The sequence below is a fragment of the Danio aesculapii genome, chromosome 25 (genome assembly GCF_903798145.1).
Source record: "Danio aesculapii chromosome 25, fDanAes4.1, whole genome shotgun sequence".
Classification (NCBI taxonomy): Eukaryota; Metazoa; Chordata; class Actinopteri; order Cypriniformes; family Danionidae; genus Danio; species Danio aesculapii.
In genome coordinates this window covers 17,275,550-17,300,092 of record NC_079459.1, presented here as the reverse complement: position 1 = coordinate 17,300,092, position 24,543 = coordinate 17,275,550, and the positions used below count along the sequence as shown (strand labels likewise).

The following is a 24,543-nucleotide window of genomic DNA, read 5'->3' as shown; positions in this document are numbered from 1 at the left end:
AATACTCTTAAAGGTTTTGAAACCACTTGAGAGAGTTAATGGTAAGTACATTTAAATTTTAGGGTGAACTATCCCTTTAAGAGCAAACCTGTGACTTACCTGTGAAAGGTGCTCCTGTCAACACTTTCCATCTGCTTCTTGTAGTTTGCCTCATCAGGCTGTAGCAGTCTTTAATCCGTGGATCTGTTCGTATGATCCCTGAGCTCCACAGGGCCTGTTGAAGCAAACAAAGATATGACATTTCTACACTATTTAATTTAACAAATATTAATACCGCTCAGTACCTCAAAAAACTGATTGCAGTTGACTCTTCCTCCAGAGGCGAAACTATCAAACAACACATCAGCAGCCCTTTGGAGAACAACAGGTTAGCAGCTTGTAAAATATGTGAAGAAAATGCTGCTTAGTAAATCTGAGACTTACACTTTTTTCTTAAAATGTCCTTGATGGGGTGTCTGGTCGGCCCAAGTGTTGGCACGCGTGGCTGGCATGAAGTTTGTCGTGCTCCGGTACAGTCCGTTTTGTGCCCCCATTGCTTATAAAAGATGCACGCTGAGGGAAAACAACAGGGATTTTATCAGAGCACAAATGAAAAATACATTAGTACTTCCTGAAGGAAAAACAGTTCTTGCCTGGCAACTAAATACTACTGTTGAAAAGTTTGAGGTCAGCTTTTGAAGTCACTTGTCTCCAACTTTTGGCACATTTAAAAAAAAATCTCTAGGCACACAATGCTCTGTGTGAACAAAACACTCAGCGCCTCGTCATGCTGCTGGCATCAGAGAAAACAACTGAAAAGCATTCTTGGCTACGGACAAAACGCTTGATACTGAAACATGTAATAATTTAGATGTATTAAAAAATATTTTCACTGACACCAAACTTTTCGCATGCTATATGCTTACATTGTCTTCTATACACTATATTGCCCAACGTTAACTTTAATGGCATCTTAATCTGTCAGGTTTATAATGGAATTGGCCCACAATTTGCAGCTATTTCAGTTTTAATTCTTCTGTGAAGGCTTTCCACAAGGTTTAGGAGTCTGTTTATGTGGATTTTCGACTATTCTTCTAAAGCACATTTCTGAGGTCTGGCTCACAAGCTCTAATTTATCCAAAAGGATTTCAATCGGGTTGAGGTCAGGACTTTTGTGCAGGCAGTCAAGTTCCTCCACACAAACTCACTCACCCAGTGTTATGGACTTTACATTGTGCACTGTGATGTGCTGTGAGGAAATAATGGCCTATGGTGGTAAATCTGGACTTAACTAGAACTTCTATGTTAAGCTGCTTGACAAAATCTACATTGTAAAAGCGCTATATAAAGTAAACATGAATTGAACAGAATTGACTTGAATTGATGTGCTGAAGACATTCAAAGTAAGGCCCTGTTCACTTCTTACTCATTTTTTGCTACTCTAACCTTCAGAAATGTTCAACAATTATATTATTCTTAACAAAATATTGTTTTTTTTTTTCTAAAGTGGTTGGTTATTTTGTTAACAGTGTTCTAATCGTATGGTATAACCACAACCAAATTAACTAGAAAAAATACTGTATGATAAACTTTATATTACTGAAAAAATTTAATTGTCTGCATTATGATCTCAAGGGTATGTAAGGCAAATCAGGAAAAATAACCTAAATATTAATAAAGTCACATTAGAACAACGCTGTATTATCTACAAAGCAAGGCTAGAATGCTGCTCATATGCCAAGCAATTAATTGCAGGCGTTCGGCACTTAAGGTAGAGGTGCAGACAAACACTGAGCAGAATGTTGGAGAAATATTAAAACACTGCTGCCTCCTGAGAGCTGAAATCATTTAAACAAAAGAAAAGCAAAGAGTACAAAGGCATACATAAAGTGAAAGGGAATTAACAGGAGGAGAAACATGTGCCACTGGAGATAAATGTGCGCATTGTTTCACCTGTTGAGCCTGGAGAGACGTAATTGACTGGCCTCTGCTGTGGAAAGGTATTTCTTGGCACATGTTGAGGAATGTTCCCTGCGGATTTAGTTTCCTAGTAACATAAAAAAAAAACATGTATTGAGAGCTTGAATGAGCACAACTAGCTATATATAGACTATTATTATGTATAAAACATATGTAGCAGCAAGCAAACATTGCAATATTTTTTGGATGAATGCTTTAATGTAGGCAGAAATGCTAGGTGTGCTGTGCTTAAATTAGTTCATCTACACTTTTTGAAGGCTGATGAAATACAACGATGAACATAATACTGGAGCCAGACTCGCCTTTGAAGTCTAACTAATTGCAGGTGTTTAGGACTGTGGGGAAACATATTGAGACACATTACTCTGTCTTGTCAGCATGCTAGCTAACAACTGTTAGCCTCCGGCAGAAACAACGTCTGTGGGGCTGGGTTTTTATTACAGGTGAAGTGAAGAACTTGTCTGTGTTTGCAGATGTACTATGCTGAGCAGCACATAAAAGTGTCTGCAATGTCCAGCACACTGTGATGAAGGGAATATTCTGGATTTAAACAGTTATCAAAGGTATTCGTGGAATAGTGCATATTAAAGCCACAGTATGTAATTTTCACCTCTAGAGGGTGTGTATTCACAACAAACAAAGGCATATTTTAATGAAATGGTGACTGAGTGTGACATCATGACATTTGTCATCCATTACATCCTAGTATAACATCCTACACTGAAAAAATTATATTTGCTGCTTGTTTAAACCAAATTATTTAAAATTAATAGAAACAACGTAGTTTGGTAAGGTTTTTGGGACAACTTAATTGTTTTAAAAATGATTAAGTTAACTAAATCGATTTGTGTTGGAACAACATGAAGGAATTGTGTGAAATCATAGTACTATCATGGTACAATTAAGCAGAGTAAAGCTGCGGTCACACTTGGCTTTCCTCCCATAGACTTACATTCATACGCACGCAAATGCATCAGACCGGAAACGCAAGGTCATGCGTCAAGTTTCGCAGGTTGCTGCGGTGCAAAGTTCAAGCTTGGTGAACTCTGAAATCGTATCACTTGACTGCGTGAGACCAATCGAGGATCAAAACATGACCTCTCTGGACAGAAATTTAAAACATGGCGCAATCGCTCTCTTTTTTAATGTCTAATCATCTTGTTTAATCCTGCCCCTTTTCGCAGCGCCGAACGACAGAATTTCACACACACCAAAGCCCAGTGTGACCGCAGCTTAAGGCTGAAAGCTGTTGAAGTGAAGTAAGACTAATGTAGCAATGGGCTATATGCACAGCTAGTGTTTTCAGGCAATGATGAACGTCTGATGAAAGCTTAATGTGACTAATTTCAATTTCATAAGGTTCCTTTTACAACATCCATGTTGTAATGTAATTACATACATTCAGTTAAATAGACTTCAGCATCCATTTGGGTTGTTAGCCAACAAGCCGGTGTGCAGGTGTGATGTGTAGAGTTGTATCACTATTTCTCTAGTACTCCAATTTGTATTGTTTTACCTGATGAAGACCATGTTTTGAAAGCTAAAGTGGCAGTGTGCCGATTTTCTTTTATCTTTTGCCGTCATCAGTCTCACACTTTTTTTTTTCCTTATTCTGAAAGCCTTTATAACCTCATAGTGCAGTTTTTTCTTTTATTATTTGAGCAAATAAGATTGGAAAAAGTTTTTTTTGTTGTTGTTGTATTCTCTCATTCACTGTGCTCTAAATTTCCCAACTATAACAACTTCCGCTACTGAGAAAACCCAGAAATGTGAAAAGGGTCTATTACTAATCTTAACAATAATGAATAATTGTTAACCAATATTTTGTTGTGCTTCAAAGTATTATTTAATAATTAATTATAATTTCAACTGTAGTGTTCAGATTAAACTTGACTCATACTCCAAATCAGCCAAATGATGAAATTACAAAGTGTTTAAAGGTGTACTATCAGTCTATTTTATAACTGGATTCATGAAAACAGTATTATAATAAATGTAATGTAAATGTAGAGGGCGACAGGGTGGCTCAGTGGTTAGCACTGTCGTCTCACAGCAAAAAGGTCACTGGTTCGAGTCCTGGATAGGCCAGTTGGCATTTCTGTGTGGAGTTTTGTCTGTTCTCCCTGTGTTTGCATGGGTTTCCTCCGGGTGCTCCGTTTTCCCCCAGTCCAAAGACATGCGGTATAGGTGAATTGAATTAACTAAATTGGCTGTAGAGTATGTGTGTGCGTCTGAATGAGTGTGTATGGGTGTTTCCTAGTACTGGGTTGTGGCTGGAAGGGCATCCCCTGTGTAAAACATATGCCGGAATAGTTGGCAGTTCATTCCGCTGTGGTGAACCCTGATAAATAATGCACTGTAAAGCTGAAGGAAAATGTATGAATGAATGTAAATGTATAATAAATGTAAAATAATAGTAATAATAAATGTAATGCTAATGCATTTTCGATTAACTGCAACTAACAATCCAATGAAGTGTCCACAAACATATGTGTAAATGTATTTTCCATACTACTAAAGCTCTTTTAAAAACATTCTTTTAAAGACTTTTCTCGCAATATTAATTTTTATTGCCAAAAATAGTTTGCAATATTGATTGAAACAAACATTTTCAATACACAAGCATTAATAAAATGATGAGCTTCACATTTAGACTAGGATCTTGAAGGGATATTTCACCCAGAAATTAAAATGTACTCATTTACCATCAAATAATTCCAAACCAAATTTTTTTTTCTGCTAAACAAAAAAGAAGATGTTTTGAAAAATGTTGATTTCCCATTGACTTCCATAGAAGTAAAAAAACAAATACAATTGAAGACAATGGCTACTGTTTTTCAGCATTGTTTGAAATATTATATTTGCCTTCAACAGAAGAAAGAAACTCATAAAGCTTTGCAAATGTCAGATTAATTTTTTTGGGTGAACTGTTTAAATCGTAAATATCCAAACTTCTCTTGTGAAAAGTCAGCAGATTGGCTGACTTTAGAAAGCAGTAAAGCAGCAGCAGCAGCAGCACATGAGCACAGGTGTAGTGAAGTGTGTGTTTTAATAAGCCGCCTCCAGCTTTTTGTTTTATGCTTTCTGCAGGACTCAGCATGTACCTTCAACTTCAGCGGCTCCGTCAGCTCTCCAATCTCTGAAGGACAAAATGAAAAAAAAAACACAGCATGAGAAAAATCCTCCTCGCTGATTTTCGACAGAGGTTTAAAGATTAAGATTAGTGCTTATTTGTGAGTGTGAGATTTAAGAGGGATTTTGAAAGTTGAAACGCACTAAGCATCGCCTCAGCAGAGAATGTATATAAGGCTATTTTGGAAATCTAGGACACCAAGTTTTTGCGAGTTTAAGACATTGTTTGTGTTGTTCTTTTGGGTCCAAACCTCAGCGAATTCCACACAATAACACTGAAGGCTAAAACATATGAAACGGTTTAGCTGTGGATAGAGTGGACGGGTGCAGTTTGTCTTTTTTTACTCTAAATCTTCCATTCAAATCAACAATAAACCTTAAAGGGACAGTCGCCAAAACAATAAAACCTCTGTTTTCATTTACTTGCACAATTGTCATTTTGAACTCCTGTCTGTCTTCTGTGGAAAGTAAAAAGACAAACTTTTTGTCTGTAAAATTCAGCCCATTATGGTGGCTTGAGAAAGACAACATACTGTTATACTACATAAACTTCTTTTTCTTCTTCTTCTTCTTCTTAGACTATTTTAAGAACGCATCTCCTCCTAGACCGTTCATACGAACTCCAAACCTCCAAATTATACTGAATTAAGTTGCTATATTTTTTCAAACTGATCTGACTTCCAGTTTTCCCAAAAGAGTTCGGAGAAGTCCCATTTACTTAACATTGGACCAAACTTTGTGACCTCATAACTTCAGTTTGACCTCATACAGACTTAAGGTTGGGCTCATTTGACTCAGACTACCAATCTGCCAATCACTTATGACCTTTCAACTTACTAGCCACACCCTAGCAACCACTTACAGCACCCTAGCAACATTCCCATAGACTTCCATTGTAAAAAAACTGCCATTCACTTTACATTGGACAACATACCAATTCACAGGGGTGCCACTGGCCGCCACATGCCCTATGACTACCTTTTATGCTATAGAATTGGGGGTTGTGTCGTGGATGAAAGTGAAGAGTGGAGGGGTGGGGTTTTGTCATAGACGAAAGTGAGAGGGGGGGGGGGGTTGTGGTTGGTGGGGCAGGGTGGGTTAGTGGTGTCGTGGGCCCCTAATAACATCCTTGGACGGGGGGGGGGGGGGGGGGGGCACTTAGAATAGTCCTAACATCCCCCATCCCACCAAGCCACCCACCCCCAGCGGCGCCCCTACCAATCCATACTAAAAATGCACTAATCCATATAGAAACATACAAACGACATACCAATTCATACTAGAAACATACTACTTCATACTAAATTCATGCTAACAACATGCTAATTTATGCTAGAAACATTCTAGCATCATGCTAATTCATACTAGAACCATGCTAATTTATGTTAGCAATTGCCTAGCAACAACTTAGAACACCCTAGCAACCACCTAGCAAGGCCTTAGCAACCACTCAGAACACCCTAGAAAGCACCTAGCAACACCTTAGCAATGACCTAGAACACATTAACAACTGCCTAGCAACAACACCTTAACAAACACCTAGCAATGCCCTAGCAACCACCTGACAACCACTCAGAACACCATAGCAACCACCTAGCAACACCTTAGCAATGGCCTAGAACATCTTACCAACTGTCTAGCAACTCCAGAGCAACCACCTAGCAACGCCTTAGCAACCACTCAGAACACCCTAGCAAACACCTAGCAACCACTCCGAACACCTAAACAACCACCTAGCAACAGCTTATCAATGACCAAGAACACCTTATCATCCACTTAGCAACAACCTAGAACACCTTAGCAACCACCTAGCAACCGTTCAGAACAGCCTAGCAACACCCTAGCAACACCTTAGCAGCCATTCAGAACACTCGAACAACCACTCTCAACCCCCTATCAACCACCTAGCAAGAAACATGCCGATCCATACAAGAAACATGCTAACATATATGTAGTTGTCTATCTATGCCGATTGTTTCAAACTTCCTGAAAACTACTTCAATGATTTAAACTTTTAAACTACTTCAAACTTCCAGACGAGGCTTTCTCACACCACCATCAAGTTTGTCCACGAACTTTACTTTTCTAGTTATATAATACAAATGTCTTATTAGAGCTGAAATTAAATGATGACATACAAGTTTACAGTGATACATTCTGTCATCATTCAGACCCCATTGTCACAAACCTGTTTGATTGTTTGATTTGATTGAAACACAAAAGAAGATATTTTGTCAACCAGTACCCATTGACTTCCATAGTATACATTTTTTTCTATTATGGAGGGGTTTGGAACCGTTTGAGCATGACTAAATAGTGAACATTTTTATTTTTGGGTGAACTGTCTCTTTAAGAGGGCTGCATGGTGGCGCAGTGGGTAGCACGATCGCCTCACAGCAAGAAGGTCACTGGTTTGAGCCTCGGCTGGGTCAGTTGGCATTTCTGTGTGAATTTTGCATGTTCTCCCCGTGTTGGCATCGGTTTCCCCCACAAGTCTAAAGACATGTGGTACAGGTAAATTGGGTAGGCTAAATTGTCCGTAGTATATGTGTGTGAATGAGTGTGTATGGATGTTTCCCAGTGATGGGTTGCAGCTGGAAGGGCATCTGATGCATAAAAACATATGCTGGATGAGTTGGCGGTTCATTCCGCTGTGGCGACCCCGGATTAATAAAGGGACTGAGCCGAAAAGAAAATGAATGAATTAATTAATGTCTCTTTAAGTATAAATTAGTGTAAATATATGTTTTTTTACCAAGAATGCTCGCCAGTATATTCTGCACTCAGCAGCTCACTGTAACCATGTTTCAAAGGAAATATAAGTAATTATAAAATTTCTTATAAATATATACACTACTGTCATCAATCCCAGTTGTAAGAGCAACATATACTAACTTGACTGCTAGTTGATCATTTGGAAAAGCAGCAGAAGGTAGATTTTTCAGATGAATTATCTGTTGACCTGCATCTTAATCATCACCAATTCCGCATGAACCCAAGATTCTCATAGAAATCAGTCAAGTTTGGTGAAGGAAAAATCATGGTTTGGGGTTACATTCAGTATGGGGGCATGCGAGAAATCTGCAGAGTTGAACAACATGAACAGCCTGAGGTATCAAGACATTTGTGCTGCCCATTAAATTACAAACCACAGGAGAGGATAAATTCTTCAGCAGGATAGCGCTCCTTCTGATAGTTCCTGAAAGCAAAGAAAGTCAAGGTGCTCCAGGATTGGCCATCACAGTCACCAGACATAAACATTATTGAGCATGTCTGGGGTAAGACGAAGGAGGAGGCATTGAAGATGAATCCAAAGAATCTTGATGAACTCTGGGAGTCCTGCAAGAATGCTTTCTTTGCCATTCCAGATGACTTTATTTGAGTCATTGTAGAGATGTATGGATGCAGTCCTCCAAGCTCATGGGAGTCAAACACAATAGGAATTCTTTTTCCACTGCACCATGGCTTTATATTCTATACTGTACATTATTTCTGTTAACTGACAGGACTTTTGTCTAAGCAAAGCCAGACCTTACTGTCCTAATTAAATAATTAAAAATCAAGGCATGATCATATTTTATTTTGGTAAAATAAGCATAATCTAGAGGCTTTTGCCTTTCATATCAGCCACTTCTGATACCAAATGACCAACTAGAAGTCAAGTTATTTATTTGTTGTTCTTAAAACTTGGATAGGCGACCAGACTTTAGTCAGGTAATGTAAGTCACACTTGATCCTCATAATGCATTTGGGTCTGTTTTGACCCAGTAGAGATTAATAAAAAATGTGTAGATGTGTATATTTTAAAATTTTATTATTAATTTAAAAATGTTATGTGGTAACATTGTTTATTTAGTCAATAAAAAGTTAAATGAAAGTCAGTTTGATTTAGTGTTGTGTTGATTTTTTCCATTATATTGAGAAAAACACTATAAAATAGATAGACGATTTAACATTTTTGACTGAATTGTGCCTATTATAAGTCCAAATATACAAGATGCCTGCTGCATTTTTCTAAAATAGTGCTAAAATATTCTGCACCACATCATTTTGCACACGAGCTCTAAGAGTTTCTTGAGTCAGGAAGCTGATTTTGTGCCCAGTTTGGGTGGTATATGCCAGACGAAGTTATGCAGACGGTGTTTCCACCCCTCCGGTTGAAAAGTAACTTAATTGGAAACCCACAAAACATAAATATGGTTTATAAAACAAAGCATGTGGTCTATATTACAGTCTGAAGAGCTTTTCTACTTGCCACAAAAGTCTCAAGGGGAATTAAAGTATGTATGGGGAATAAAGGCCAGTATGTATTGTGAAAATGAAATTTGAAATTGATATAAATGATTTTTACATGTAAATCAGGTTAACTGCCACACTCAAACTACTTATTTAAAATGAGCTGAATCAACACAATTCTTGATTTTTTTAGGCAACTTAATTGTTTTTTACAAATTTAAATGGATTGTTCATGAAACAATTAAGTTAACTGAATCGATTTGTGTTGGGAGAACATAAAGGTATTACAGTGCTTATTAAATTTGACATAGATGAAAAGAAAGCTAGTAGAAATCCGCTTTATAATTAACAACATATTTTCACAACTCCTATCTGTATTATCACAACTTTCAAAACTGTATTACATAATTTTTGTCTACTGACTTTTTCTTTCAGAAAGCTTATATGTTGGTATATTATTAAACATCAGTATAATGTCTTGATCCCACTGTTCTTCTGTTCCTCACAGTCTTAATATCATTCATGTCAAAAATGAAATATGCTGCTACCCTGACTAAGGTCTATTAATGGCTTTTGTGATTTTAGTACTAAACAAACTGACTTTGAGTGCAATTAAAAATCTATTATTTCATAATAAATCATCAGCTTTCCAAGATCAGTCGAGCAATATCTACTTTTACTATATAAAGCAGTCCTAATACCATTGCCCTTGCTTTTTCACTTGGTATTGCCAAAGTGGAGTCATTACCATATTTATACAAGGGAGGAGGCAGGAAGGGGTTTTGCGCTCGTGCACATGCGCTCAGTTTCACTATAATTCGGATGTACAAAGAGAATATGTGTGGGATTCCGCGTACGCAGTGTTTCATACATCTGAATTTTTTTACTGCGGACACACATTTACAGCTTTGTCCACAATGTTTTAGTATTAGTCCAATGCAAGTCTTTGTACATGGGGCCCTAGGTGTTTGTGTGCAGTATTGCAGAAAGTTAAACAGGAGTGACAAACCTTACAGAAAGCGTAGGACCACTTTTTCTTTGTAACAAGCGGGTTTAAAATTTTTTTTTAATTTGCACAGCATCACCTTCTGTTTTAGATTTTCAATTCAGAAGCGCCATCTAGCGACAGAGATTAATTTTGCATGTTCACTCGTCTTAAGGCTGATTTATACTTCTGCATCAAGCGCCTGCGAATGCATCGGTGCAGCCTTTGCGCGATCGCATAGCCCTTACCGTGGCTGATCCGCACCTCTCAAAAAATGTAACTACACGTTTCAACGACGCATAGCGCAAGCTCTGTCATGGTCAGCTTGGTACCAGTGATGAGCCACGAGCATGATGGAGCAAGTGTTTACAAGTGTCGAGTTGTGTGAAGGAGCTCCGGATTCTCCAGACTCTGTATGAGTGAGTTTTAGCTAATTGTGACATTCAGAAAAAACAAAATACCCACAAAGAAACTCAACACAAAGGAACATAAAAATCTACTGCCAGCTAGTGCTTTGGAAGTGTTATTGCAGAGCAACACAAACAGCACGCAAAACTATGAATGCACAACTACGCGCAAGGCAGGCGTCGTGTGTCACGCCAATCACTCGACATAGAATTTTAAATCAGCCTTCATGGACAGTGAAAATCACTTGGTTATGAATGCCGAACAATATTTCGAAAAATGCTGATAATCGTCCCAGTGTACGTGAGATTTTAGCAACAAAAACATGAATGTGAGAAAATAATGTCAAAATGTGCATGTAGCCTATATTATGTCTTCAGTTTTTAGAAATGAGTGTGTACTTGACATCCAAATCATTGGTGAATCACAGGCCCGTATGTGTGTAGACAAATAGTGACATCACCACCTACTGGTCTGGCATGCATAGTACAGAATTTTAGTCTTTTCTGTGAATCGTTGTTATCAGTAATTGTTTTAACAATGTTGTCGCATATGACTGAAACTTTCTAAAAATACAAAGACACAAAATTTTTGGTACATTTTTGTAAAAAACACCTAAACATCGCTTCAGTCTGGAGTTCAGTGATTTCTGTTGTTTTTTTAAGCTATTTAGTTACTAATCTGTTATATATATTTTGTGATTTTATTTAATATCGTACTATCTTCGTTTTTGATTATTAAATGTCTGAAATTTCCTTATTTCTTCTTTTTCATCATATTTTTTTTTCAGTACAAAAACTATATTTCCTTATTTTCATAGAAATCTTAAACTTACTCAGTATTTTTAAGTGTATAACTGTTTCACCCCCCTATAAAATCAGCGTACTTGAAGTTTTTAGAGTTTGGAGTGTGTTTTTCAGCTACGGTGAACCCAACACATGCCACATCACTTCTCTCCAGAACACACCCACTGCCTTTACACATTTTTATGGCCCAGATGTTGACCACAAGCCCGGTTAAATGAAAGCGTCTACCGAACTGTCCCATTCATTTATCCCTCGTCTCACAGTTTTCCTACAGAACTGGTGTCTGATCAGTGGTGGTGACGTGTGGAATGTGAGGCGGAGATGATCCATGATCCGAACAAAATGCAAACACGTTCCAAGAGCTACTGTGATGCCAAAACCAAAGTCACTGTGAGTGGAAATCACCAAATTGTAGAGTTTTATTTTTGTACCTCTTGTGTCGTCCTCTTTATTCGGCTCCAGCAGTTTATTTCCATCCAGGCCTCCATAGCGTTTTCTCCATTTACGTCTGAGAGATGGTGTTCTCTGAAAACTACAAAAACCTTTTATTATTATTAGCATACATCGTTTTTTTAGGAAGCATACCATATATATATATATATATATATATATATATATATATATATATATATATATATATATATATATATATATATATATATATATATATATATATATATATATATATATATATATATATATATATATATATGCTTATGCATTTGCTAAAGCTAATGTCTTCTTGGCAGCTTGCCTGTAGGGAAACTAAACACCAACAATGTGCATGAAATTGTAATTCAGTGGATTTTGTAGATACACTGAAACAAGACCTCAGGATCAAAGCAAAAGTGTGTTTGTGTGTAAAGACAAGTCTAGTCTTGAAGAGCTGAGAGAAACACAGCTATCAATCGTCAGCTCAGATCAGAGAATGCATTTTATTTAACTTTAATTATTTATTAAGAGCCCAGTGTTGGTTTTCCAGCCCTGAATTGAACAGAAAAATAGTTCAGATTTACATGTGTGCGTTTCAAACACTGCTTTTTTAATAAGTGTTTAAGAGTTCTTACCACAGGTAGGGATTTTCCTCTGCTTCTTGGCTTAAGCTGTTCTCCATGATAAAGCTGTTCTTCACTTTTTGCACTGGTGAAGACTGTTGACTGGGAGATTTAGGAAATCCAGATGGTGTGTTTGTGCTGCATGTGTAGATGAAGATGGGTCTCTTTGGCAGCTGTGTTTGAGCTCAGTCTCTGTGTGAAGAGCCAGTTTGTGGCTGCATGAAAATAGGAGGAACTTAACTGCATCTTGGAGGAGGGATCTGTGTTCTGGAAAAGTATACTTTAAATAACAGGAGAAGCAAACAGACTAGAAAACAAAATAATATAATATAATATAATATAATATAATATAATATAATATAATATAATATAATATAATATAATATAATATAATATAATATGATAAATGTATTGTTTATTGTTGTTTCTTTTGACAATTATTACAACCAAAACTGCACATAAATTAGTAATGATAAAGTACATTAAATAGTGAATTTTGTTATTAGTGTTATTTGTATTGTTAAAAGTACTAAAGGTAACACTTTATAATAAATACACACTATGAATGATCTATTAAGCATTAGCAAATAGTTAATTGATCATCTGTTAAGCATTAACTCTACAATAATAGACGTTAGTAAGCAGTTGCAAATGCTCTATTCTTGACTTATAAGCACATGTATAATGTGCTTAATGATTGTGTTTTCATACTTTGTCACTGATTATTCTTTCATTATTAAATTAAGGATTGCATTATTTACAAACGAGTTATTTAAGAATAGTTGGTGCTATTTTAAGATCATTCAGAATGCGTAAGTAAATGATTAATAAACTATTCAAATTAACATTCATATATCTTATTATTCAGGCATATACTAATAGTTAATTTGCATGCTAATAAATGCTTTATTAACTCAACTTCATCCAGTTTTGTGACCTAATCTAAAGTGAGGACTATTTATGCTTTAGGAATCCCTTATAAATGACAATTAAAGGCTCAGTTATATTCTAAACAGGAAAAAAGAAAATAAATGACTTTATTCTTTTCTATTCATTTGAAGATACACAAATGAAAGTGTATCAAATGAAAAGTCTTTGCAATCTTATCTAAAATAAAATGACTGCACAGTTTAAACATCGCTAAATAGCATTGAAATGTTGTATCATAATATATTGTCAAATTTTTATATTGTTGTTTTATCCAATTTTATGTTATATCTTGACACTCCTGTTATTCAGCAATGTTTAAAGTTTACAATAATTATATTTTTTTAGATAGGATTGCAAACATTTATTGTTCATTTGATCCTGAGCCTTAAATTGTCATTTATAGGGGATTTACAAAGCATAAATAGTCCTCACTTTAGATTAGGTCACAAAATTGCACAAAGTTGAGTTATTAAAGCATTTATTAACATACAAAGTAACCATTACCATACGCCTGAATAATACAATTTATAAATGTTGATTTGAATAATTTATTAATCATTTCTCATTCTGAATAATCTTAAAAACCCCAACTCTTAAATACAAATAGTTTGTGAATAACACAATACTGAATTTAGTAATGAACAATTATCAAACAAAGTATGAAAATACAATTAAGCACATTATAAATGTGTTTTTAAGTCAAGAATACAGCATTTGTAGCTGTATTTATAAAATCTATTAATGTAGAGTTAATATTTAACAAATAATGAATTAACTATTTGTTAATGCTTAATAGATTATTCAAAGTGTATAGTTATTATAGTGTTACCGTACTAAATTAGCTTTTTTGCTACTATAGGTTTTCTAAGTTAAAATAATTTTATGTTCTTTAAAAATTACTGAATTATTTGGTATCCCTGTTTTATTATTATTATTAATATTATTATTATTATTATTATTATTATTATTATTATAAATAACATTAATAAACATTAAAACATCCACAATACTAACAGCTTTACTTACCTTTTTAAATAATATACACTACTGCTAACAATACATTAACTTTAATACATGTTAAACTTTATACTTTAACTAAAAAAAACGTATTTAATAGCAATTTATTAAAAATGTATAATTAATTTGTAATTATTTCATTTTGTTGTTGTTTTATTATTATTACAAAACTAACCACTGTTATTAAAACACTATTACTAATTATAACGAGTTGTCAAATTAATAAGACTTTTATATCAATCAAATTAGTATTGCAGCACACATAAATACAGCAAACAATAGCAGTTAAGTAATTAACTACTTTTAAACTATTATTTAACTACTAATAATAGTTTTATTTAATGTAACTCATAACATATCATAACATGTGCAATAAAATAAAGCATTTAGTTGATAATTTATTATTATTTCTTGAAAGTTAAAAATATATTATATATACCAGCAAATAAAATTTTTAACATCGCCGCAAACATCACCTTCAGTTTGTCAGACAAATAAATTAATCTGACAAATAAGTTATCTGGAGTTGTATTTTGCCCCATCTGTCACTCTGCTGCGCATTTAGCGCGCACAAATGACGCACTAAACGCATTTCGATGTTTGTTGTCATGCGCGCGACCCACGCTGCTCACTCTTTGCACTAAAAGAATGGTGAGGTGTTTAAACTGATGTATTCCCAAATTATCAAGTGTGTAAGAATATTTCTATTTCCATCCGTGAAACCCTCACCATATTACAGTCGGACGCCTTTGACGAGAAAACCCACACTTTGCAACTCCGTTTACTCACAATACAACACGATGCCTAAAAAAGACAAGACGGTAGGGCTCATTACATATCTTCAATAATATTAATGTCATGTATGATTAGTTTAGTAATGACAGCAGAAGACATATTAAGCTACCTAATACGAGTCAGAATTTTACTTGTGTGTGTGTTAATTCCATATACCATAATGTTCTGATTGAGAACTGACAGTGTGACCACTTTTAAACCTTTATTCACCATTTTAGAGCAAATGCAGCCCAAAAGTACCGGAGATTCCTCCCTGCCCGGTTATGAAACTTAAAGACGGGACCATAACAATAGCGATACATGCTAAACCCGGGGCCAAACAAAACGCAGTTACTGGTTGAGTACCTCAAATAATTGGATGAAGACACATACTTATTGTCTGTTTGGAGTTGGTTCACAGTAACCGCCGTGTTTCTCTTTTTTTGTTGACAGATGTGTCTGAGGAGGCGGTGGGGGTCGCCATTGCTGCGCCGCCAACAGACGGAGAGGCAAACGCTGAACTCCTGCGCTATTTATCCAAAGTCCTGCAGCTCAAGAAAAGCGAAGTATCCTTAGACAAGGTCAGCTCCTATAAACACCCTCTATGCTGTTATTTCAGTGCTTTCTGGCCGCTACGCTTAATTGTATGCTCTTGTTAATCAATAATGTGATTTCAATTGCATAACAGGGCTCCAAATCGAGAGAAAAGGTGATTAGGGTGACTGCAGATGTGAGCCAGGAGGAAATCCTAAACAAACTGAGGACAGAGGCTAGTGCTTGATGCTGAAGTGGGTTGGGAAGTGGGAAAAATTTTCATCAAGTCAACCATATTAGATTTTTTTTGTCAAATAAAATGTACATTTATTTTTAATGTCTTTGCTGTTCCAAGTTTTTTTTTTTTGTATTTTGTGGTCTAAACAATACCAGTACACATGGACCCTTTTCACATTTCCAGGTTTCTCAGTAGCAGAAGTCATCATAGTTGGGGAAACTCACTACGTGGACTGCTGCTTTGTACAGGAAGTTTGGTCAGAGGAGAAATGGTCGTGCCCAACTGAGCCTGGTTTCTCTCAAGTTTTTTTCCTTCAGCCTCATCAATTGATGAAGTTTTGTTCCTCGACAATGTTGCCACTGGCTTGCTTGGTTTTGGGACTGGTGGAGCTGGCATCGATGGATTTGCTCTTCAGTGTTTGGACATTCAGCAGTGATAATTAAACCACACTGAACTGAACTGAACTAAACTGAACTTCAATTCTGAAAACTGGACTGACACAGTCTCAATCTACTAGAACTTAATTTATGTTAAGCTGCTTTGACACAGTCTACACTGTAAAAGCGCTATAGAAATAAAGATGTACTAAAGTGAAGTTTATTTATAAACTAATTTCGAGAGGATCACATGCTTATGATTGACCATGGCTGGTCCCGCAGTAGCTATCATATGATTTACGAAACCAAACGCACATAAATAACCAGATTTTCTTACCCTGGTCATCTTCCTCCCCCTCTTTCCTAGATTAATCCAGCACAGTATGGCACTGCGGCTCAGTGGTTAGCACTGTTGCCTCACAGCAAAAAGGTTCTCCCTGTGTTGGCGTCTGTGTTCCCCTGTACTCCAGTTTCCTTCCACAGTCCTAAGCTATGCAGTATAAGTGAATAATAAGTATTTTAGTACTGGGAATTCATTGCATAGCCATATGCTGCTACAGTTGGTGGTTCATTCCACCGTGGCAACCCCTAATAATCAAGGAATAGGCTGAGTGAACGAATTCGTGGGAGCTCTTGAGATCTACTTAAGCTCAGACTTCCTTCTCTCCCGATGAAACGGAAGGGAACCCCGGGCTTAAGGATCTTCTGAACAGCATGCCAAACATACTTTATTATCAATTATCAGCTAAGTGTGAGCTCTTGAATTAAATTAAACTTAGAGTGTAGTGAGTAGGAGAGTGCAACATTTTTTTTTTTTACAATCCTATTTTACTGAAAAAATAAAAAAAAACTTCATAATGGTGTTATCAAGACTTTCAGAAAAAAAAAATAGTTTGAGACAGAAGAGAGGACGTCAAATTTACTGTCCGGTCTGCATTACTCTGCATTTAAAACGCCTCACACAAGTGGTAATTCATGTTTTTGTAATTTGATGCAAAGATGATATAATTCATACATAAATACGTATATATGTTCATATGTTGTTTTTTAAATCAAAATATTAAAAACGTTCAAGGATTTAAGATTCTGATGACCGTTAAATGTGTCTTGTGAAAAGGGTTCATATGGTCAAAAGGGGTGTACGGCTTAGGAAAACTCCACTATTAATGAATTGAATTAATGAATTGAATTGCTTTTTATCCAATGTGAGGAATACTGTGAATTCATCATACATAAGTAGGGCAGTCCCAATCTTTTGTTTATGATATTTTATAGTTATATTATGTATTTTTAAATATGTATATTTAGTGTGGATTAAAAGTGAACCGCTACACTAAACAGGCCTGCTGCACAAAGACAGTTTTGGCTTTTATCCAGGTTAAGTTTTCAGGCTCAATAATGTGGGTTGGTTTTGAGCTGGTTTCTTCACCATGGTAACTTGCGCTTCATGGCTAACCTGTTGTGGAGCAAGTTTAATTCTGAGTTATACATCGCAAACCCAAACCTGATCAATCAGCTGTGAGCAAAGTGACATATTTGATCCGAAAAGTCACTCCCAGTTACCATAAGATCTACTATCAGAATTAAACCTCAAAACTATTCTGAGTCACAATAGTTTATTTCAAAAATGTATTTGTATTAAATTTTTTAATTTTATTTATGGGCTACATTATGCTACATGTCCAAATGGCTTTCAGTTGTTAGTCAATATTATTAATCGGTTTAAAATGTAAAAATAATTTATTAAAATTTGTATTTAAACATTTAAATCTAAATGTGCTTAAATATATAAAGCTTTAAAATGGATCTTTTGTGCTGTATGTGAACCTGCATTATTAAAATCAGTTGATTGATTTACATTGATATAATATTTTCTTTTTAAGTTGCCTTCTCAAACCTTTGCTGCGTCAGCAATGTTTATGTATGCTTTGTACAGTAAATGTGTTTAAAATCATATTTAAATTCATATAAACTGACTCCTGTGAGTGTGTGATTTGCTGTTTGCTGCTCGTGTCACACTTTCAGCTGCACGCGCTCCAGAATTCATCACAAATTCTGGGTTTAACCCTGAATTAATAAAGAACATCAACTGTTTTTAAACCACTTAACCTGGGGCCTGTACCATGAAGCTGGAATAGCTATCTAGGTTCAGTTAGTTTGCAGCACCAATCTTGGGTTTTAGCTAACATTTTTGATCTTTATTAGTATTGTACACAACATTAAGGCTCAAAAATTTTACCATTGCAACAATTAGGGCTATAGGGTTAAGTTAAGGTTAGGTTTTTTTATTTGTTAAAACCACAAATTTTCTTGAAATTTTCTTGAAAACAGTTGTGAGCTTGAATGTGTACACTTTTGTTGAACATTTTCTATTAAAGTATGTGTGCTACAGACTTTTATTTTAGTATGATGACACATTTCCTGCTGAAACAGAATACGGAGTAGAGTGGCAGAGCTTTATTTTCGTACAGGTTTTTTTGTAGCAAAAATAAGCATTGTAAATTCTTATTTCATGCAGACTTTAATTAAAACAATCATGTTTAATAGGGGAATATGTGAATAAACTACATAGTCTATAATGCTGTGTAACAGTGTCCCTGTGCTCTTAAAATATTTTGAGAGTCTCAAAAACCCTTTTGTTTGAGGAACTACTTTTTTTTTTGCCATTAATTCACATCTGCAGCTGACATCCGAACAGCAGAAACCGTTGCTGCTTCACCAGCGTCACCATACAGCTAGTCTAATGACAAGTCTAATGATAACAAAATGGGTGATTTTGCTCACATTTTAAGATTATAGGCTGAACGGCATGAAATGCATCAGTTTACAAAGATTTTCCAGTATTTATCTGTTGCAATCACAAAAATTAACCCCCTCAAAAAAACCAAAGCAAAGCAAACACTACCAGACTACTATGGTAGAAATACAGCACTACAAAATAACAAGAGAGAGAGATTGACTTAGAATATCACTTAACCTTTTCTATGATGATTTGTTCAGCTGATGTTTGTTCCGGTGCCTCGACTGCAGATCTGCACTAGAAGTTTGGCCAGAGGAGAAATGGTCATGCCCAACTGAGCCTGGTTTCTGGAGTTTTTTCCTTCACTTTTGTCAATTGGTGAAGTTTGTTCCTTGCCACTGGCTGGCTTGGTTGGGACTTAGATCTGCGCATCGATGGACGTTCAAAATTAAACCACCCTAAACTAAACTGAACTTTAACTCTGAAAACTGGACTGACACAGTTTCAATCTTCTATTTGTTAAGCTGCTTTGACACAATCTACATTGTAAAAGCGCTATAGAAATAACATGAATTGAATAGTTTAAATTTATGCTCAGTTTTTTCTCCTTAAGCACTTATTATGCGGTCTCTGTTGCCATCTTGTGGCGGAACGTCAACCATCAATTTGTTTGCTCTGCTGACGGCCGCCAACGTGCTGAATCTCTCAAATTATGAATATTTAAAAATAGGCACTATCCTTATAAATTAACTGCATAGTTGCAATCTAAATAATCCTCGCATAAAAAAAACCCTCAAAGTACATTATGTTGTCCAACAGCTGCAATATTTGTCAAAATATAGTGAGCTTATTCCTCTGCTTGTCGTGGGCTTAGTATACAGAAGGGTGAAGAGGCTGTACAAGTAATAATATTGCAGAATTACCTCATTGCTATCAGCCAAACAGATTTGAGAACCAGAAAGAACTGTTGTATATAAATTATAGTTGAAGTCAGATTATTAGCCCCCTTTGATTTTTTTCTTTTCTTTTTAAACATTTCCCAAATGCTGTTTAACAGAGCAAGGAAATTTTCACAGTATGTCTGATATATTTTTCTTCTGGAGAAAGTCTTATTTGTTTTATTTTGGCTAGAATAAAAGCAGTTTTCAATTTTTTAAAAAACATTTTAAGGTCAAAATTATTAGCCCCTTTAAGCTGTATATTTTTTGATAGTCTACAGAACAACCATCGTTATACAATAACTTGCCTAATTACCCTAATCTGCCTAGTTAACCTCGTTAGCATTTAAAAGTGTCCTGAAAAAATATCTAGTCAAATGTTATTTACTGTCATCATGGCAAAGCATTAAAATAAATCAGTTATTAGAAATGAGTTAATTAAAACTATATGAATTAAGAAATAGGTTGAAAAAAGATATTCTCTCTGTGGGGGAATTGGGGAAAAAATTAATGGGAGGGGGGTGGGCTAATAATTCTGACTTCAACTGTATATTTATTTGATCTCAAAAAGGTTTCTATAGATACAACCAACAACTTTAAATTAACGTTTTAAATAGTTCAAAAGCTGTTTTTTGTTTGATTTTAACTTTGCTTCAAATCAGAATCTGCCGTGTTGTGATTTAACTTGTTGTAGATTGGTTTGGTTCATGTAACGTAACACTTTAACAAAGTTTTTTTTTTTAATCTGGGAAAAAATTCTTTATTTTACACAATAAGTAATAAATAAAAATACTTTATGCACACCGATGCAATATATTTCAAATGTTACCTTGCTAAAATCTCATCATACACCATGAAAGTATACATTTATTTGACCAAAATGTCATAGTCTATAAGAAGTTTTTTAAGTTCCCCACACTGCAAAGGCTTTTTTGCCTTATATAAAGAGCACACCAGTGCCTGCAGTTGTTCACCAGAGACAAATGTGCTCATTAAAGAGAATCTAATGAGTATGCAGATCAGACTAAATTAGCAATAAAGTCCATCAACGACAATAAAGATTCCCAGTCTCCATTCCTGAGTTTTTTTTTTTTTTGCAATTTCTAAAATCTTAATTTTTCAATCCAGTCTTAACATGTGCTTGCAAGAATGCATTCATAGTCATTATAGACAGAATAAATAATTTATACAAACACTTTAAAATCAAGCACAGACATGTTAGCCCAAATCAACCTCTTCTATATCTCTGCTTAGCTTTGAGCTTTACACCATGCCTGAAAAAATGTACATCAAAATGTAAATTAGAAATGAGTTATTTGAGTTTGATTACTTTTTATAATACCAAGTGACATTTGGAGGAATGAGGAGTCATGAGAACCGAACATGTTTACATTGAAGGGCGCAGATGCAGCTCTACATCCTCCTACATTCATTATTCCTGCAATATAACCTCTCCATAAATGGAAATCTTCGGTTATTTGCCTGTTCCCAGAGCTCGTTCTGTAATAAACTTGAAATTGCATAGGCCTTATGAAATGAAAACAAATTAATTTTCATCTAAATAATGCTGTCTGACTTGTTCAATTAAAAAAATGAGTTGTCTGAGATATCTTGTTGTACAAAACCTGACACTTGTACAATAAAACACATGTATAGGTTGATCATATTTAATAATTTTTTACATTTTATTTTGTAAATAACAGAAAGATCCTGAATAATCAAGTCATCAGCTATACTTCCAGCACGTGTACTGCTACAAATCTATGCTTTTTTAGTATCAAGTAGCTAATTGCATAAAATAATGTCATTGATTATCATTATACAGTAGTCAACAGTTTAGAGCTTAAAAAATATTAAATTAAAATTCATCTTTATTTCTATAGCACTTTTACATGTTTTACATATTGTTCTTGTATATAATAATTAAAATAATACAATTATAAATATTCATAGTGTATACGGTGCACCTTGAAAGTATTCATAGCGCTTCACTTTTCCCACTGTTTTATGTATAGTCTTATTCCAAATGGATAAAATGTATTTATTTCCTCATAACTCTACACACATACCCCATAATTACAATGTGATAAAGATTTTTTGAAATAGTTGCAAATTTATTAAAAATAAAAAACTTGAAAAATCACAGTACATAAGTCTTTTTGAAAATGATGCCACAAGCTTGGCACACCTGTCTTTGGGAATTTTTACCCATTCCTCTTTGCAGTACCTCTCAAGCTCTATCAGGTTGGATGGGAAGTGACGGTGTACAGCCATTTTCAGATCTCTCCAGAGATGTTAAATAAGATTTAGGTCTGGGCTCTGGCTGAGCCACTCAAGGACATTAACCGAGTGTTTGTGTAGCCACTCCATTGATATTTTGGCGGTGTACTTTGGGTCATTGTCCTGCTGGAAGATGAACCCTCGCCCCAGTCTAAGGTCAAGAGCACTCTGAAGCAGGTTTTCATTCAGGATGTCTCTGTACATTGCTGCATTCATATTTCGCTCTATCCTAACTAGTCTTCCAGTTCATGCTGCTGAAAAACATCCCCACAGCATGATGCTGCCACCACCAAACTTCACTGTAGGGATGGTATAAGCCTGGTGATGAGCGGTGCCTGGTGTTCTCCAAACGTAACGCCTGGTATTCACTCTAAAGAGTTCAATTTTAGTCTCATCAGACCAGAGAAATTTGTTTCAGATGCCTTTTGGCAATTCCAGACAGACTGCTATGTGCCCTTTACTAAGGTGTGGCTTCCGTCTGGCCACTCTACCATACAGGCCTGATTGGTGGATTGCTGCACAGGTTAGCACAGTTGTCCCTCTGTAAGGCTCTCCTCTCTCCACAGAAGAATGCTATAGCTCACACAGAGTGACCATCAAGTTATTGATCACCTCCCTGACTAAGGCCTTTCTCCCCCGATCACTCAGCTTAGATGGCCGGCCAGGTCTAGGAACAGTCCTGGTGGCTCCAAACATCTTCCACTTATGGATGATGGAGGCCACTGTGCACATTGGAACTTTCAGGGCAGCAGACATTTTTCTGTAACCTTCCCCAGCCTTGTACCTTGAGACAATCCTGTCTCGGAGGTCTACAGGCAATTCCTTTGTCTTCATGCTTGGTTTGTGCTTTGACATGCACTGTCAACCCTGGGACCTTATGTAGACAGGTGTATGCCTTTTTAAATCATGTCCAATTAACTGAATTTACCACAGGTGAATTTACCACAGGTAAATTAAGCTGCTGAAACATCTCAAGAATGGTCGTTGGAAACTCAATTTAGCTCAATTTAGAGCTTCACGGCAAAGGCTGTGAATACTTATGTACATGTGATTTCTCAGGTTTTTTATTTTTAATAAATTTGCAACAATTAAAAAACTATATTGTTTCACACTGTCATTATGGGGTATTGTGTGTAAAATGTTGTGGAAATAAATTAATATGAAACATAAAAAAATGTGGAGAAAGTGAAGCGCTATGAATACTTTCCAGGTGCACTGTATATAATCACAATTATTAAAAATATTATTAATATTAAAAATATTCGTATTCCTTAATACACATTTTGCATTTAGGACGTTTATGAAAAGTTTTGAATAATTCCAAATGTTGACCTTGTTCTAGTTATTTAAATGAATTAATTTATTAAAATATAAAAAAACATTCATATCAGCACTAACTACATCTCTCCTCTCTTGATCTACACATACACACAAAAAAAAAACATAGATCCTACTGTATGAATGAGTAAAAAGCAATGATCTCAACATCATTTACATTAATGTAACCTGTAAAACAGAAAGACTCCACAGGTTGTTTTAATTTTTCGATTTACTCCTACAAGGGACTCAAGGATTTCCTCATACTTGTCCAATTAAAGCAATTGATGCTGTCATTAGAGCAGTCATGAAGACATATCTAGTTATTACGAGCCTGCGCGAATGATTTATGCCCCGTGGATGGTGAAATCCTCCAGTAATTGAGGAGAAACGTCTCTTTTTTGGAGCTAAATGAAGACGGGTGGGAGGAGAAGACATGCTGGCCCTTTCTGCACTGCGCTCATATTTCAGAGCCACACAATATGCCAGGATATAAACACTGTGCTCTTAATGGGCTGAGTATCTATTAAAGTCATTGTGACATATGTTAATTGCAGGATTACTTCATTTAACAGCTGCCCTCAGCTATTAGCTCTGGCTTTTTCATTGAAGTCTGGGTGAGTCATGGAAATTTATGTCGCACTTGTTTAAAGGAGACATATTATGCCTCTTCTTATGAGGTGAAAAAGTAAATCTCTGCTGTCACCAGAATGTGTGTGTGAAGTTTCAAATCAAAATACACCACAAATCATTTATTATAGCTTGTCATATATGTGTATATTTGGGTGTGAGCCAAAATATGCCGTTTTCAGTGCATGTG

At 35.6% G+C, this 24,543-nt stretch overlaps 2 protein-coding genes across 3 annotated transcripts in view; one reads left to right on the top strand and one right to left on the bottom strand.

Annotated features, from left to right (window-relative positions):
• glsl (glutaminase like) overlaps window positions 1–12,845 on the bottom strand; it is a 32,198-nt gene extending 19,353 nt beyond the window's left edge. The window contains 10 exon segments of the mRNA XM_056451603.1: window positions 100–125; window positions 127–147; window positions 149–214; window positions 285–351; window positions 424–449; window positions 451–548; window positions 1,921–2,026; window positions 5,064–5,098; window positions 11,955–12,055; window positions 12,591–12,845. Of these exon segments, the coding sequence (XP_056307578.1) occupies window positions 100–125; window positions 127–147; window positions 149–214; window positions 285–351; window positions 424–449; window positions 451–548; window positions 1,921–2,026; window positions 5,064–5,098; window positions 11,955–12,055; window positions 12,591–12,637 (593 nt within the window). The 5' untranslated portion in view covers window positions 12,638–12,845.
• Window positions 12,846–15,132: 2,287 nt separating this feature from the next.
• On the top strand, window positions 15,133–18,134 carry c25h15orf40 (chromosome 25 C15orf40 homolog). Of its 2 annotated transcripts, XM_056451602.1 has the most exons (5): window positions 15,133–15,346; window positions 15,539–15,656; window positions 15,753–15,880; window positions 15,988–16,087; window positions 16,255–18,134. In XM_056451602.1, the coding sequence occupies exons 1-4, from the start codon at window positions 15,194–15,196 to the stop codon at window positions 16,078–16,080; spliced, it is 492 nt and encodes a 163-aa protein (XP_056307577.1). In that variant the 5' UTR covers window positions 15,133–15,193; the 3' UTR covers window positions 16,081–16,087; window positions 16,255–18,134. The 2 variants fall into 2 exon arrangements, with proteins under 2 accessions (XP_056307577.1, XP_056307576.1); XM_056451601.1 differs by having other exon boundaries at window positions 15,988–18,134.
• The last annotated feature ends 6,409 nt before the right edge of the window (window positions 18,135–24,543 follow it).